This window comes from Microchirus variegatus (genome assembly GCF_963457635.1).
Source record: "Microchirus variegatus genome assembly, chromosome: 5".
In the NCBI taxonomy this organism is placed as follows: Eukaryota; Metazoa; Chordata; class Actinopteri; order Pleuronectiformes; family Soleidae; genus Microchirus; species Microchirus variegatus.
The window spans coordinates 14,283,707-14,302,227 of NC_139806.1; the positions used below are offsets into that span (position 1 = coordinate 14,283,707).

The 18,521-nt window shown below is 36.7% G+C and overlaps 1 protein-coding gene across 1 annotated transcript in view; it reads left to right on the forward strand.

Moving 5' to 3' along the window:
• Positions 1-18,521, forward strand: part of LOC310927242 (protein unc-13 homolog A) — a gene marked incomplete at both ends in the record, with an annotated part of 39,583 nt that overhangs the window by 244 nt on the left and 20,818 nt on the right. The window contains 9 exons of the mRNA XM_083889536.1: positions 612-724; positions 1,963-2,049; positions 4,291-4,320; positions 4,568-4,667; positions 6,412-6,529; positions 6,670-6,793; positions 7,353-7,423; positions 7,613-7,667; positions 8,112-8,141. Coding sequence (XP_083745662.1) covers positions 612-724; positions 1,963-2,049; positions 4,291-4,320; positions 4,568-4,667; positions 6,412-6,529; positions 6,670-6,793; positions 7,353-7,423; positions 7,613-7,667; positions 8,112-8,141 — 728 coding nt within the window. The remainder of the gene's footprint in view (positions 1-611; positions 725-1,962; positions 2,050-4,290; positions 4,321-4,567; positions 4,668-6,411; positions 6,530-6,669; positions 6,794-7,352; positions 7,424-7,612; positions 7,668-8,111; positions 8,142-18,521) is intronic.

The following is an 18,521-nucleotide window of genomic DNA, read 5'->3' on the forward strand; positions in this document are numbered from 1 at the left end:
TTACACAAGCGCCCGTGTTTGGAGTGAGTGAAGCCGCAGCATCTGTGTGTGTGTGTGTGTGCGTGCGCGGGCTGACAGTCCGTGTGGACCGAGCAGCATCAGCATCAGCAGCGGAGGGTTTATGCTGAATAGTCATTAAATCACAGGGATGGAGAGAGGATACTGTTACTGCTGCTGAATCACATATTCCATCCACTGTTATGCTTTTTTATATTGACAGTGAGTATAAAGGTGACATAAATCCACAGGTTCGTGACTGACAGGTGATGGAGTTTCATTTAATGTATGTGGAGGAGGAAAACCTCTGATTCCTGTTCCTGTGTGTGTGTATGTTTGTGCTCGTTTTAGTTGCCTCTACAGGACATCATCCGGTATAAACACTGACTCTTTCAGGTCTAGTAGACCTCCTGGGGACCAAAGCCGGATCCTAATGAGGCAGCACCTCATTTGGTTGAAGTCAGGGTTGAAATGTGAATTGTGTGAGATATGGATGGTTATGAGTAAGGCTTTGGTCCAAATGAATGGGAATCAGTGCAGTGTCCTCACAAGAATAGCTGCAGCTGCTGCTGTATACGTGTGTGTATGTGTGTGTGTCGTTCTTGCGTGGGTAGTCAAAAAGAGGAGGACGAGGAAAAGCCCCTGCCGCTGCCGCTGCCGCACCGCTCGCCGCATCCGTTCTGCCGCTTTGCTGTAGTCGTGAGGGAATACTCGCAGCCGAACGGAGGTGCGCGTCACTCCTCGACGTTTTCCCCGAAGCGATGCGTCACCTTCCGCCCACCCAGACTCCCAGAAAGCACCTGATGATGCTGACTCTGTTGGGCTCTCCGTGCCGTGAATAAGCATCTGCTATGATGACTGACACACAACAACTCCTCCAACTTCACACCCTCTCTGCTGTCGGCAAACCGTTTTATCATCAAATAGCTCCGTCTATATTTCTAAATCAGCTTTCAGTCAATCAGTCAAAATGAACACCTCAGATCTACTTTTAGATCCATTTTTAATCCACGACTGTCATTTTCCCAGAACTTCGTACCGGACAAATAATTCACCTGGGGTTTCATTGCAGATATCTTTAATTCACTTCACTTCCTCCCGCTGTCCAAAAACACTCACATTACAGGATTATGATAATTGGAATGTGAATGTGAGAATAAATGTATGATGTATATCTGTATCTGTGGATGTCGCCTCTCTAGCTAACTGTACAATCAGACCTTACTCTATGTTTTGTTTGGACATTAATGGTGTAAACGAGTAAAGAGTGTGAATAGTTGTTTGTTTTCCACTGCAACCCTTAAAGGAAAGTGATATATACAGATAATATACATGTGCTACCTTGGGATTTGGAACACTGTAATGACATTATGTTTAGACCAAACCACTAATTGATTTATTGAGAAGATAACTGACGTGAATTTTTACTTCCAATCACAACTTGCTAAATCCCACGGGGACACCATCAGACAAGAATTACACAATTCAATGAGTTGTATGATTATTTGAAGTGCACCAAAATGGCTGCTAAAAAAGACTCTGACCTGGTATAACCTGCTGCATTTTCATCAACAGACATTTTCCAACTGGAGACAGAAGTTAGACGTAAACTGCTCTCTTCCTGCACCAAAGTCCATCGAGAAAATCTGTGATTTTACTGAGTGGCGCACAGGAGTTGTTGATCCCGTGCTGCCTCCATCACTAAGTTCCAATGTGTTATATTGTGACTGTGGTGTTTGAAACGCTTTGCTTGAATTCACCTATGTATCACAAACTAACTTACAAAGGCAGCAATAGACCAGCAGCTCCTGTGGCCCCATTAGTTAAAAACTCATATTTTCTCTATGGACTTTGGTGCAGGGAAATGATCAGCTTACACACTTCCATTCACAGCTGAAAAACACGGTCTAATCATGATGCATCATGAGCTTATGTCTGTAAATGACTGTGTAACGATGTGTTTAGGCTCCAGAAACTGGCTGTCGATGAAATACTGTTCCCTTTCATACAGTCTGTTCCGTCAGGTCCACCCACTGACGGTCCCTGATCTGAGTCAGTCCCAGGTGCCATTAGGACCCTGAGTGTTCTTCATTCATAAACACTGGCTGCAACACTCAGTGTCACAGCCTACGAGACTTGGCAGAGAGCCTCCTTTCTGTTCCTCTTACATCATTCATACGTAACTGACCGGAGCTATTTCTGGCCTCCACAGTACTTTGTGCTTCTTGAATAGGCAGCGTTTCTTCAGAGCATCTGCAGAACCAGCAGAATCCAGACACATATTAACTCGGAAAAACTTAGCCCTCTTTCCTGCAGATACTTTCCAGTCCACTTTTCTGCCTGTCTTGATTTGGAAAATAAATCACAAGTGTACTACTGTCTCTGTCAGCACTTGCAAGGACTGCTGCTGCAGACCTGCCTGTACTGTATATATGATCCTTCAGAGTCAGGCTCTGTCCATCTGAATCATGTCAGTTGTGGTTTTGACATTGGGCGGCTGAACTCAGCTCACCCACTCTTTACTTATCATTCATTGACTGTTCAACCTGAAGGCTTTGCTCGATTCCTTGTCTGCCTTCTTGCCAATCTGCTTACTTCCCATAAGTCAGTGTGCTGTGTCAGACAAACTTCCTGAATGAAGCACCCACTCCAAAAGAGAAAAGGCTTTGCACTAAATTTACTCGCAGTTTTTACAGATACACATTAGAGATTAGAGGATTAAAAAGAAACAGCCACTCTTTGATGTTTTTATGCTCCTAAGCATTTAATCAGGTGGAAATATATGGTTATTTAGCATATATTCCTATTACCTACATGTCAGCCAATCCATACCGTGCTACACAGGCTGATTGTTTATGGGTTGTAGACACTTGCATGTGTGTGTGTGTGTGTGTGTGTTGGGGTCTTCTTGACGGCTTCAATACATGCACTTGTGATAAAAATGTCTCTGAGGATGTGTGGACGTTTGTCATCGTAACTCTCATAGTCGGAGGTTTATGACTGTGAGCTATTATTAAATGTTAGCATCCCACTGTTGAATATACAATTTCTTTTTTATTGATCCTTCTCATGTTGCGACATATTTCCACAACTGTTGACGCTAAAGCTTGGCAAAGTAACAGACTCTGATTTGATCTGCTTGAATAATTACAGTATACCATGGCTTGGTCTATCAATTAGTTTTTATCTGCTGTTCTGCAGCCTATCTGGGTCCAACAGCCATGCAACCACGTCACTTAAATCACTTTCATTCCCAGTTTGATGCTCAGGTTTAATGTATTGAGATGGTGGTCTTGACCATGTCTACATGCCTAGATACATTTAGTTACTGTCATGTGATTGGCTGATATTTTTAGATATTTGTGTTGACTGTACTTAATAAAGTGGCAGGTGAGTGTAAATATGTTTGATGTGAGTGAGTCACTGCAGTTAAGTGAAAGCAGTTTGAAACAAAACAAAAAAAAAGTGCCATACTGACTCAGAGCAATTTTTTTTTTTGTACTTTTCATTTTGTGCCGGTTACCATGGTGACAGGGGCCAGTGCGTAGAACACTGTGCGATAAGTCATGAATTGATGGTCACATCACGCATTTCTGAGTAGGTGATAAAGGTAAAGGTTTGCTCACTTGGTGTGTTGAGCTTCTATTTGAATTTTCTGAATAAAAACTTTCTGTGTATGATATAAACACAGGAGCAGTAGTCCTCAAAGGGACCAGAACCTGGTCCCAATGAGGCAGAACACTATTTCTGAGGTTAACTTTAAAGCTAAGATTTAAATTGTGGTTAAGGTGAGGGTTAGGCATTAACGAATGCATTCTCAAAGATAAGTTATTTGAATCTTTATATGTGAATGCATTTTATTATACCCACTCCCACCATACTACTATACCAGCACTGCAATTCTAATTCCTTTTAATTCAAGTCCTAAAATACCCTGGTTTTCTGTTCAATTTGCTGCAGGTGTTTCCAGCACTCTGTTTTTTTTAATGTTTTGCTCTGGGCCTTATTGTCAAAAAAGGTAGAGCCTTTTATTTAAATATGCATAGTTGCAATTTTAATGTAATGTGTTAATGTATGTCTTATATTCTTGTGCAGTGAAAAATCGTAAAAAATTAGGTGCTAAAATTCAGATTTAAATGTTGGTATAGTCACTTCGTCAAGCTTTTTATAACATATTTAATATACACAGTATGTTTTGATGTATCTTGAATGATATCTTGTTGCCTGTTGTTGAAAATAAAAAACAGATGGCACAAAGGGTGTATGACTATGTCTCTCTGTGTGTGTCCACAGTGAAGAAAGCCAAACTGGATGGACCCCAAGGTAAGACTTGGCCTCCTGGCAACAGAAATAGGCAGATCACTCAGGATGACATAAATCTTTCGGAGACCAAGGACACGTTATGTGCTTCACTCATACACTGCATGTAAACAAAGGCATGGGAAGTTAGATAATGCACAGTATACATTACACCTGCAGGACGGACTGAGTGATCTTTATTGTTTTTTTTGTTTGTTTTTTTTTAATGTTTCATCTCAACTAATCCAGTACTTCCCTCTTTCCTTGACAGATAAGTTCAACACTTATGTGACTCTGAAGGTGCAAAATGTGAAGAGCACAACCATTGCTGTCAGGGGCAACTTGCCCAGCTGGGAGCAAGACTTCATGTTGTGAGTCCTTCATTATCCGATAATACTACTTCTCTCTTTTCTCTTCCTTATTCTCCTGCCCTCTTTCCTCTCACCAATCATTGTTGATCCTCTCGTCTCATTCTCCACTTCAGTTGCTTGAGTGCATTTGTGTTTTTTCCATCAACCTTCCTCCCTTCCCTGTTTTTCACTCCCCCATCCCGAGTGCCCTTTATCCCTGCGTTGTTCCACATAACTCTTCCTCCCCTGCATCGGCAACTCTGCATCATGTGCTTTTCACCTTCTCTTTCTTCACAATTCTGCCCCTCTCATCCTCAACCTTATTCTCAACCTTGGCTACCTCCCAGCTCCTCTTTTCTCTTTCTTCTGTCACTTCCTCTAAACAGAGCCTCTTGATCTTTATTTGCTCAGCCCCACCTTCTCCTCCTCATCCTCCTCTCTACGTTTCAACTTCATATTTCACCTCATATTCTCCCTTCCCTCTCTTCATATCGCTGCTCTCTAGGCCTCTCAAGCAAGATTTCCCTCGTTTGTTTTTCCGTTTTTTCCGAGTGAGTAATTGACATGCAGTGATACAGTGTGGTATTAACAACGAAGCCCTGTGCATCTGTATGATGTTTGGAGGCGTTGAACATTGTTCTGGGATTGCATCAGTAAAGTAGTGTTATGTAATGTTTGGGCTGTAGAGAGAGCCTCATCCCCTCCTTCAAGATGCCTTTGACTGACTGTGCCCCCTCTGTCACAGCCATGAATCAAACAGGCACTCTTTAAAAGGACTCACCACTGAGATGGGATTTCCACTCCTCCTTTTTCTTAATTAAAGTTCCCACTTTCTCGCTCCAGGCATGCGATACAATCACCGGCTCCGACTGCCATCATCATCATCATCACACTTCTCCCTCCCCTCATTTATTTTCTCTTTCTGTGCTTCCTGCTCTCTTTTTTAGAATTACACCCACAGAGATGTGTTTTATATTTCTGACAGTGAGGCCCACAAGTACTTACCGCACATCTCATCTGTGTGTTTAGTATTTATGTTTAAATTGAGTGGGACAGGGGGTGGATGACGTACTCAGATTTGTTACATAAAAAAATAAATAAAGCATTGTAGCACTGTAATATATATTGTATATATATATAAATACTTGAGAGTCTTTCAGTAAAGAACAGCACAGTACAATAATAAGTAAAAATGAGTCCCATGAATGTAAATTATTGTTTTTTATTTTATTTTGCTGTAAAAAGATCATTTCATGTATTTTGCTTCATGGTCCTACATGTACCTACTAGAAACTCAAGGGCCCCCCAAGTAATTACATAAAAGGCTCACAAGCCAACTTGTTTAGGACATGCAGGTTTAATCTTCAATGATGTACAGTATTAAAGAAACTTTCTTTAATGTAAAATATTGTTGCCCTCAGTGTGTATTTGAGTTTAAGTACAATACTGTACTTTGAAATCTAAAATAGAGGCTATATATGGAAAATGTATGGAAAAAGCTGATTGTCAAATTTTGGACGGCATAGTATAGCATGACGTTTTTTGTCAAATGTTGCACCAAATTTTTTTTTTTTTTTAAAAACAGTCAAATTTTGGACAACATAGTATAGTATGACGTTTTTGTCAAATTTTGGACAACATTTTTTTTTTTCAATTGTCAGATTTTGGACAACATAGTATAGTATGATGTTTTTGTCAAATTTTGGACAACATAGTATAATATGACCTTTTTGTCAAATTTTTCTTTATTTCTTTCTCTTTGTAGTGAGATCAACCGCCTTGACCTGGGTCTGACCGTCGAGGTATGGAACAAAGGGTTAATCTGGGACACCATGGTTGGCACTGTGTGGATTCCCCTCCAGAGCATCCGGCAGTCAAATGAGGTTTGCCGCTAACCGCAACCGCTTGAGAAATGCTGTAGTGGAACACTCTGTTCTCAGCCACACTTCAGGGATTTGCAGCAGTGATGTTGGGCAGACTTTATTGTTATTTTTGTATCATCTGTGCATCTTTCTGCTCTCAGGAGGGTCCAGGGGAGTGGCTCACACTCGACTCTCAGGTCATTATGTCTGATAATGAGATCTGTGGCACCAAAGAACCCACTCTGCACCTGGTGCTGCTTGACACGCGCTTTGAACTGCCTCTCGGTGAGAAATCTATAGTCACGTCAGATTCACAAATCAACAATCGGTGGACAGAATCAGAATGTACTGGGCGTTATCAAGCCTTGAAGAAAGGGAAGAAAGTCTTGAATAAATTATGTTATGTGTTTATATTCATACAGTGAATAGTGGTGTATGAACACCAATAATCTGTGACTGATTAATTATCCTGATCCAAGTATTTGCACAGATCATTCAGGGAGAAGAATGTTTGTGTCCTTTCTTAGTGATCATCAAGCTGTCCTCCTCTCAGCATTGATTAGGTGTGATTTCCACACTGTTTCCTCTAATCAATATTGTACACTTGACCCTTCAAAGCGTGACCCTATTTATAGGATTTTAGCATTTGGGCCATAAGTCTAGAGGCTAATTTTCAGTGTCATTGTGTTCTGGGTCAAATAAAATGTGCAAATGGGTTGTTTATTTTATGGTCCTTGCTATTTTACGTCACGCAGGATGAAGCAATTTTGAAGTGCAGTGCAATGACTATTTTAAGTTTTCTTTTTCTTTTTTGTTGGCTGTTTGTGTGTTTTGTCGTTCTCAGATATCCCAGAGGACGAAGCGCGGTACTGGGCCAAAAAACTGGAGCAGCTCAATGCTATGAGGGACCAAGATGTAAGCTGCATGATTTTAATACCGCAACATATAACCACATTTTAGGAACATGCCCAGTTTAGTGGATTATAAACAGTATGTTACTCGTTCCAATATCAAATGTTACTTTTGAAACTAATACAATAACCATAGTTTTAAGTCTTTCTCATTTTCTCAGTCATCTTTAATGTACACTTGTAATTTTTCCAGTATTCATACCAGGAAGAACAGGAACGCCCTCTCCGTGCACCAGGCACCCAGTGCTGTAAGTAACTGATCGATGTTTGCACAAACTAGTCATTTGTTTGTGCTGAACAAGAGAATTATGTGTTTAGCTGCTGAAATGTAATAAAGATTGCTTTAGGTCAGCCTGTGCATTATGTGTGTAACCACACATGGTTTGTTTTGCGTTAGACGGGAAGAAGGTCTGGATCACTGCACTGTAAGGGATCAATAGCGATATCCGATGTCCTGAGGAGTGCTGCTCCAGGATGCTTTCCAGTGTGTTTTGACTCCTGGCTCAGTCTGCTGAGCTCGCTGAGGCAGCAGTCTTGGGCAGGTGGAGCACACTCCGCTCCCTCTGTGCTCTCTTTCCACACACCTGCTCCAACTGGGAACTTTGAAGCATCAATAATGTGAATGCATGCTTATGTTTTGACATCGGTTCAGTTCATAACCAGCATTGACACATCTTCTTGTTCGATTGCAGGTAATTGGAACCTATGGGGGGACCAACAAAGTAAGAGCACATGCAGTACATTCTGTGCATACAGTGAGTACATACGTGTTTTGTGAGTCCTACATGCTGAGATAGAAAGTTCAGCTTCAGTTTTATAGTAAATATGGGGGACTGCCCCCTAGTCTGTGTCCCCACTACACTCTTATACAAACTTTCACACACTTAATGCTATTGTATGGCTTGGTTAAAATATGTCTTAACAGTTCTATATTGCAAAATCTATCACTGATCCAGAGTTTCCTCAGTGGCATTGTGTCAGAGGTCTGACCTTTTGAAGTATCACACAACACTTTCAATCAACAGAGAGAATTCCACAAAGAGCTGGTTCTCTGTTCTCTAGGTGTCTTTTCTTAAAATACGTTCAGTAGGCGACATAAGGAGTTAAAGGGGAATGTTGATGGCACGAAGAACAGGACGTTAGCCAAATGTGAGCCAAAAATAAGGTTATGCCCGAAGGGTATCCAGTCATGCAGTGGGGTTTTATTTTGGAAAGGTTATTTCTTCCACTGCTATGAAAAAATGCATGGTTGGTGGATAGTTGTTTGGGGTAACTGATCCTATAATTTTTGTCTTTGTTTTAGTTTAATCTAGCACTTGGCCACAGATAGTCATTATATTGAAAATATGTTGCAGTCCAATACACACGCACACATACTTTATATACAGTATATATATTGTCCGTACTGCATACAGAACTATAGTTCATACATTTATTAGATATAAAAAGCCTTCCATGTGTCCCCCTCTCTCTATCTGTCTTCCTCCTTGTCTGTCTGTCTCTTTCTCGCTCTTGCTGTGATTAACAGATGGTCTTATATAAGTGCCTCACCCACTCCACTGCAGCAGTTCATCTCATCTCTGTTCACTTAAAAGAAAAAAGAAAAGGAAAGAGCATGGGGGGTGGCTGATAGATGGTGAGCGGGTGAAGTTGGTGGGACAGACAGAAGGATGCAGAGGGAGAGAGAGATTGAGACGTGGAGACGCGGGTGAATAAGGAAACAAAGTTCATTGTCAGTAATTAGTGTTTACATGGCCAGACAGATGGAGATGAAGGTGTACGCACTGCAACAGTAGCCCTCCCTCAGCGTGTGAGAGATGATTGCTGATAATAATGAATGATTAATAGATGGTGGTTTGGCTTTTGACTGATTCAGTACTGTTTAAGTCTTTCATCACTTCCCCCTGGGGTTTTAAGCCCAGATCTATGACCACCACAGAAAAATAAAGCTCCTTCATGAGTAGAAGGGATTTATATTCAGCTGTGGTAGTGGGAATGTGAAAGAGGCCCCTGATGATGCTCATCATGAGCCTTATGTATGGATGCACTCTGGATGACCTATATGGGTCTGATTGTGGCAATCAATTTTGGGTGATTTTGGACGACATACTATATACTATGACATTTTGGTGTCATTTTGGATGACACACTAAACTATGACTTTTTGTTTGTTTTTGTTTTTCATTACTTCTACAGTGTAATGTTCTTTAAATCAGTCTTGTTAACAGTACCATTGTATGACGTTTTTGTCAAATTTTGTACCAATAATATATTTTTTGTAATTGTCACATTTTGTCAAATTGTATGACGTTTTGGCACATTTTGGACGACATAGTATAGTATGACATTTTTGGTAATACTATAATACCAATACTATATCAAAATTGGTTAAAAAAGTCATAGTATAGTATGTCTTCCAAAAATGGTCAAAAACGTCATAGTATAGTATGTTATCCAAAATGGTCAAAACTGGTTAAAAAAGTCATAGTATAGTATGTCGTCCAAAATTGGTCAAAAAAGTCATAGTAAAGTATGTCGTCCAAAATTGGTCAAAAAAGTCATAGTATAGTATGTCGTCCAAAAATGGTCAAAATTGGTTAAAAAAAGTCATAGTATAGTATGTCGTCCAAAATTGGTCAAAAAAGTCATAGTAAAGTATGTCGTCCAAAATTGGTCAAAAAAGTCATAGTATAGTATGTCGTCCAAAATTGGTCAAAAAAGTCATAGTAAAGTATGTCGTCCAAAATTGGTCAAAAAAGTCATAGTATAGTATGTCGTCCAAAATTGGTCAAAAAAGTCATAGTAAAATATGTCGTCCAAAATTGGTCAAAAAAGTCATAGTATAGTATGTCGTCCAAAATTGGTCAAAAAAGTCATAGTATAGTATGTCGTCCAAAAATGGTAAAAAAAAGTCATAATATAGTATGTCGTCCAAAAATGGTCGAAATTGGTCAAAAAATTCATAGTATAGTATGTCGTCCAAAAATGGTCAAAATTGGTTAAAAAAGTCATAGTATAGTATGTCGTCCAAAATTGGTCAAAAAAGTCATAGTATAGTATGTCGTCCAAAAATGGTCAAAAAAGTCATAGTATAGTATGTCGTCCAAAAATGGTCAAAATTGGTTAAAAAAAGTCATAGTATAGTATGTCGTCCAAAATTGGTCAAAAAAGTCATAGTATAGTATGTCGTCCAAAAATGGTAAAAAAAGTCATAGTAAAGTATGTCGTCCAAAATTGGTCAAAAAAGTCATAGTATAGTATGTCGTCCAAAATTGGTCAAAAAAGTCATAGTAAAGTATGTCGTCCAAAATTGGTCAAAAAAGTCATAGTATAGTATGTCGTCCAAAATTGGTCAAAAAAGTCATAGTAAAATATGTCGTCCAAAATTGGTCAAAAAAGTCATAGTATAGTATGTCGTCCAAAATTGGTCAAAAAAGTCATAGTATAGTATGTCGTCCAAAAATGGTCAAAAAAGTCATAGTATAGTATGTCGTCCAAAAATGGTCAAAATTGGTTAAAAAAAGTCATAGTATAGTATGTCGTCCAAAATTGGTCAAAAAAGTCATAGTATAGTATGTCGTCCAAAAATGGTCAAAAAAGTCATAGTAAAGTATGTCGTCCAAAATTGGTCAAAAAAGTCATAGTATAGTATGTCGTCCAAAATTGGTCAAAAAAGTCATAGTAAAGTATGTCGTCCAAAATTGGTCAAAAAAGTCATAGTATAGTATGTCGTCCAAAATTGGTCAAAAAAGTCATAGTAAAATATGTCGTCCAAAATTGGTCAAAAAAGTCATAGTATAGTATGTCGTCCAAAATTGGTCAAAAAAGTCATAGTATAGTATGTCGTCCAAAAATGGTAAAAAAAAGTCATAATATAGTATGTCGTCCAAAAATGGTCGAAATTGGTCAAAAAATTCATAGTATAGTATGTCGTCCAAAAATGGTCAAAATTGGTTAAAAAAGTCATAGTATAGTATGTCGTCCAAAATTGGTCAAAAAAGTCATAGTATAGTATGTCGTCCAAAAATGGTCAAAAAAGTCATAGTATAGTATGTCGTCCAAAAATGGTCAAAATTGGTTAAAAAAAGTCATAGTATAGTATGTCGTCCAAAATTGGTCAAAAAAGTCATAGTATAGTATGTCGTCCAAAAATGGTAAAAAAAAGTCATAATATAGTATGTCGTCCAAAAATGGTCGAAATTGGTCAAAAAATTCATAGTATAGTATGTCGTCCAAAAATGGTCAAAATTGGTAAAAGCCGCCATTCTATACTATGTCATCCAAAATGTGCCAGTAAAAGTCATGCTTTAGTATGTTGTCCAAAATCACCAAAAGATGTTGTTATTACTGTCCATGGCCGGATTCGAACCGGTGTCCCCTGGGGGAGGCTGGCACCCAAAAATCAACTTCAAAGACCACTGAACCATGTAAAAGGTCAAATGGTGTGTGATATGGTACTTAACAACACCAAGAAGTCATAGTCGGTATGTTGTCCCAAAATGGTCAAAATTGGTAAAAAACGTCATACTATAGTATGTCGTCCAAAAATTGCCAAAAATGGTAGAAAACATCATACTATATATTGGATGACATAGTATGTCGTTTTTGTCAAATTTTGGACCAAATTTTTTTTTTCAAAAGATTGTCACATTTTGGAGACATAGTATAGTATGAATTACTACATAGTATAATATGACGTTTTTGTCAAGTTTTGGACCAAAAAAATGTTTTTCAAAAAAGTTGTCAGATTTTGGACGACATAGTATAGTATGTCGTTTTTGTCAATTTTGGACCAAATTTTTTTTTCAAAAAATTGTCACATTTTGGACGACATAGTGTAGTATGAAGTACTACATAGTATAGTATGACGTTTTTGTCAAGTTTTGGACCAAAAAAGTTTTTTCAAAAAAATTGTCCGATTTTGGACGACATAGGTCGTTTTTGTCAAATTTTGGATCAAATTATTTTGTTTTAAAAATGCTCACATTGTGGACGACATAGTGTAGTATGACGTACTACATAGTATAGTATGACGTTTTTGTCAAGTTTTGGACCAAAAAATTTTTTTCAAAAAAATTGTCAGATTTTGGACGACATAGTATAGTATGTCGTTTTTGTCAAATTTTGGACCAAATTTTTTTTCAAAAAATGGTCACATTGTGGACGACAGTGTAGTATGACGTACTGCATAGTATAGTATGACGTTTTTGTCAAGTTTTGGACCAAAAAAAGTTTTTTTTTTTTTAAATTGTCAGATTTTGGACGACATAGTATATATTATGTCGTTTTTGTCAAATTTTGGAGCAAACTTTTTTATTCAAAAAATGGTCACATTGTGGACGACATAGTATAGTATGACATACAACATAAGGAATGTGCAACATGATATTGTATGACTTTTTGGACAACAATATATATTTTTTTACTTTCTTTAAATACATGCTATAGTATGACTGTACTGACTATGACGAACTTGAACCCACTGTCTTTGTATCATGAGGGCAGCGCCTTATCCATTAGGCCACTGAGCATCTGTGTCACTTTGACACATTTTGTTTCTACCTGGCATTTCAGACATGCTATAGGGTGAGTTCAAATAATGGTCACATTTTGGACGACATAGTGTTGTATGATGTACTACATAGTATAGTATGACGTTTTTGTCAAGTTTTGGACCAAATAAATGTTTTCCCAAAAAAATTTCAGATTTTGGACGACATAGTATAGTATGTCGTTTTTGTCACATTTTGGACCAAATTTTTTATTCAAAAAATGGTCACATTGCGGACGACATAGTGTAGTATGATGTACTACATAGTATAGTATGACATTTTTGTTAAGTTTTGGACCAAAAAAATGTTTTTCTAAAAAATTGTCAGATTTTGGACGACATAGTATAGTATGTCGTTTTTGTCAAATTTTGGACCAAACTTTTTTATTCAAAAAATGGTCACATTGTGGACGACATAGTATAGTATGACATACAACATAAGGAATGTGCCACATGATATTGTACGACTTTTTGGACAACAATATTTTTTTTTAACTTTCTTTAGACAACATGCTATGCTATAGTATGACTGTACTGACTATTGCGGGGCTTGAACCCACTGTCTTTGTATCATGAGGGCAGCGCCTTATCCATTAGGCCACTGAGCATCTGTGTCACCTTGACACATTTTTTTTCGACCTGGCATTTCAGACATGCTATAGTGTGAGTTCAAATAATGGTCACATTGTGGACTACCTAGTGAAGTATGACGTACTACATAGTATAGTATGACGTTTTTGTCAAGTTTTGGACCAAAAAAATGTTTTTCAAAAAAATTGTCCGATTTTGGACGACATAGTATAGTATGTCGTTTTTGTCAAATTTTGGACCAAATTTTTTTTTCAAAAAATTGTCACATTTTGGACGACATAGTGTTGTATGATGTACTACATAGTATAGTATGACGTTTTTGTCAAGTTTTGGACCAAAAAAATGTTTTTCAAAAAAATTGTCCGATTTTGGACGACATAGTATAGTATGTCGTTTTTGTCACATTTTGGACCAAATTTTTTATTCAAAAAATTGTCACATTGTGGACAACATAGTGTAGTATGATGTACAACATAAGCAATGTGCTTCATGATGTTGTATGACTTTTTGGACAACAATATTTTTTTTTTACTTTCTTTAGACAATATGCTATAGTATGACTGTACTAACTATTGCGAACTTGAACCCACTGTATCATGAGGGCAGCGCCTTATCCATTAGGCCACTGAGCATCTGTGTCACCTTGACACATTTTGTTTCTACCTGGCATTTCAGACATGCTATAGTGTGAGTTCAAATAATGGTCACATTGTGGACTACCTAGTGAAGTATGACGTACTACATAGTATAGTATGACGTTTTTGTCAAGATTTGGACCAAAAAAATGTTTTTCAAAAAAATTGTCAGATTTTGGACGACATAGTATAGTATGTCGTTTTTGTCAAATTTTGGACCAAATTTTTTTTTTCAAAAAATGGTCACATTTTAGACGACATAGTGTAGTATGACGTACTACATAGTATAGTATGACGTTTTTGTCAAGTTTTGGACCAAAAAAATGTTTTTCAAAAAAATTGTCAGATTTTGGACGACATAGTATAGTATGTCGTTTTTGTCAAATTTTGGACCAAATTTTTTTTTCAAAAAATGGTCACATTGTGGACGACATAGTATGACATACAACATAAGGAATGTGCCTCATGATATTGTATGACTTTTGGACAACAATATTTTTTTTTTACTTTCTTTAGACAATATGCTATAGTATGACTGTACTAACTATTGCGAACTTGAACCCACTGTCTTTGTATCATGAGGGCAGCGCCTTATCCATTAGGCCACTGAGCATCTGTGTCACCTTGACACATTTTGTTTCTAGCTGGCATTTCAGACATGCTATAGTGTGAGTTCAAATAATGGTCACATTGTGGACTACCTAGTGAAGTATGACGTACTACATAGTATAGTATGACGTTTTTGTCAAGTTTTGGACCAAAAAAATGTATTTCAAAAAAATTGTCCGATTTTGGACGACATAGTATAATATGTCGTTTTTGTCAAATTTTGGACCAAATTTTTTTTTCAAAAAAATGGTCACATTTTGGACGACATAGTGTAGTATGACGTACTACATAGTATAGTAAGACGTTTTTGTCAAGTTTTGGACCAAAAAAATGTTTTTCAAAAAAATGGTCAAATTTTGGACCAAATGTTTTATTCAAAAAATGGTCACATTGTGGACGACATAGTGTAGTATGACGTACTACATAGTATAGTGTGACGTTTTTGTCAAGTTTTGGACCAAAAAAATGTTTTTCAAAAAAATTGTCAGATTTTGGGACGACAGTATAGTATGTCGTTTTTGTCAAATTTTGGACCAAATTTTTTATTCAAAAAATTGTCACATTGTGGACGACAGTGTAGTATGAAGTACTGCATAGTATAGTATGACGTTTTTGTCAAGTTTTGGACCAAGAAAATGTTTTTCAAAAAAATTGTCAGATTTTGGACGACATAGTATAGTATATCGTTTTTGTCACATTTTGGACCAAACTTTTTTATTCAAAAAATGGTCACATTGTGGACGACATAGTATGACATACAACATAAGGAATGTGCCTCATGATATTGTATGACTTTTGGACAACAATATTTTTTTTTTACTTTCTTTAGACAATATGCTATAGTATGACTGTACTAACTATTGCGAACTTGAACCCACTGTCTTTGTATCATGAGGGCAGCGCCTTATCCATTAGGCCACTGAGCATCTGTGTCACCTTGACACATTTTGTTTCTAGCTGGCATTTCAGACATGCTATAGTGTGAGTTCAAATAATGGTCACATTGTGGACTACCTAGTGAAGTATGACGTACTACATAGTATAGTATGACGTTTTTGTCAAGTTTTGGACCAAAAAAATGTATTTCAAAAAAATTGTCCGATTTTGGACGACATAGTATAATATGTCGTTTTTGTCAAATTTTGGACCAAATTTTTTTTTCAAAAAATGGTCACATTTTGGACGACATAGTGTAGTATGATGTACTACATAGTATAGTATGACGTTTTTGTCAAGTTTTGGACCAAAAAAATGTTTTTCAAAAAAATTGTCAGATTTTGGACGACATAGTATAGTATGTCGTTTTTGTCAAATTTTGGACCAAATTTTTTTTTCAAAAAAATGGTCACATTTTGGACGACATAGTGTAGTATGACGTACTACATAGTATAGTATGACGTTTTTGTCAAGTTTTGGACCAAAAAAATGTTTTTCAAAAAAATGGTCAAATTTTGGACCAAATTTTTTATTCAAAAATGGTCACATTGTGGACGACATAGTGTAGTATGACGTACTACATAGTATAGTGTGACGTTTTTGTCAAGTTTTGGACCAAAAAAATTTTTTTCAAAAAAATTGTCAGATTTTGGACGACAGTATAGTATGTCGTTTTTGTCAAATTTTGGACCAAATTTTTTATTCAAAAAATTGTCACATTGTGGACGACATAGTGTAGTATGAAGTACTGCATAGTATAGTATGACGTTTTTGTCAAGTTTTGGACCAAGAAAATGTTTTTCAAAAAAATTGTCAGATTTTGGACGACATAGTGTAGTATGTCGTACTGCACTATGTCAGTGGTCAAAATTGGTTAAAAACGTCATACTATAGAATGTCGTCCAAAAATGGTCAAAAAAGTCATAGTATAGTATGTTGTCCAAAAATTGTCCAAAATGGTAAAAAAAACATCATACTATAGAATGTCGTCCAAAAATGGTCAGAAAATCATAGTATAGTATGTCATCCAAAAATGGTCAAAAAAGTCATAGTGTAGTATGTCTTCCAAAAATGGTCAAAAACGTCATAGTATAGTATGTCTTCCAAAAATGGTCAAAATTGGTCAAAATCGTCATAGTATAGTATGTTACCAAAAAATGTCATAGTATAGTATGTCACCAAAAAATGTCATAGTATAGTATGTCACCAAAAAACGTCATAGTATAGTATGTCATCCAAAAATGGTAAAAAAAAACGTCATATTATAGTATGTCGTCAAAAGAATGGTAAAAATTTGTTAAAAAAGTCATAGTATAGTATGTCGTCCAAAAATGTCATAGTATAGTATGTCATCCAAAAATGGTCAAAAACGTCATAGTATAGTATGTCGTCAAAAAAAATTCAAAATTGGTCCAAAAATTGTAAAAATTGGTAAAAACGTCATAGTATAGCAAGTTGTCAAAAAATGGTCAAAATTTGACAAAAACAGCACACTGTACTATGTCATCCAAAATTTGACAAAAAAGTCATGCTTTAGTATGTTGTCCAAAATCACCAAAAGAAGTCTTTGTTGCTGTCCAGGGCGGGGGGAGGCTGGCACCCAAAAACTAACGTCATTGACCACTGAGCCAAGTAAAACAAGTTATGAAGGTCAAACGGTGTATTATGTGGTACTAAACAACACCAAAAAGTCATAGTCCGATATGTCGTCCAAAAATGGTCAAAAAAGTCATAGTATACTATGTCGTCCAAAACACGGGTTAAAAAACGTCATAGTATAGTATGTCGTCCAAAAATGGTCAAAAAAGTCATAGTATAGTATGTTGTCCAAAACTAGTAAAAAACGGCATTGTATAGTATGTCGTTCAAAAATGGTCAAAATATGTAAAAAACGTCATAGTATAGTTTGTTGTCCAAAAATGGTCTTCATTGGTCAAAAACGTCATAGTATAGTATGTCGTCCAAAAATGTGAAAACTTTTGGGACGACATGCCGGACTATGAGTTTTTGGTGTTGTTTATTACCACATGAGACACCGCTTGACATGTCACAAGATGTTTTACTTGGCTCAGTGGTCTATGACGTTGGATTTTGGGTGCCAGCCTCCCCAGGGGACACCGGTTCGAAAACCCACCTTGGACAGTAACAAAGACTTCGTTTGGTGATTTTGGACAACATACTAAAGCATGACGTTTTTGTAAAATTTTGGACGATATAGTATCATTTGAAGTTTTTGTCAAGTTTTGGAGGATATAGTATAGTATGACGTTTTTGTCAAATTTTGTACGACATACTATAGTATGATGTTTTTGTCAATTTTTTTTCAATTTTTTTTTTTTTTTCAATTTTTTTTTTCAAATTTTGGACGACACAGTATAGTATGACGTTTTTTGTAAAATTTTGCCGAAAAAAGTTGTGAAAATAAATTGTCAAATTTTAGACAACGTAGTATTGTATGACGTTTTTGTAACATTTTGGGCCTAATAATTTTTTCCAAAAAAATTGTCAAATTCTGAACGACATAGTATATTACGACGATTTTTGTCAAATTTTGGATGACATAGTGTTTTTGTCAAATTTTGGAGCAAAAATGTTTAAAAAAAAAAAAAATGCTGATTTGTTTGGTATCATTTTGGATGACATACTGTGCAGCCACCTCATCTGTATTATCTGTAATTACTATTGTAATGGAAGATTCTCACAGTGCTGATTAGAACCTCCTATTTCTGTGCCACATAACAAGTTCGACTGGGATCATCACTATGATTCTGTTTGTACCC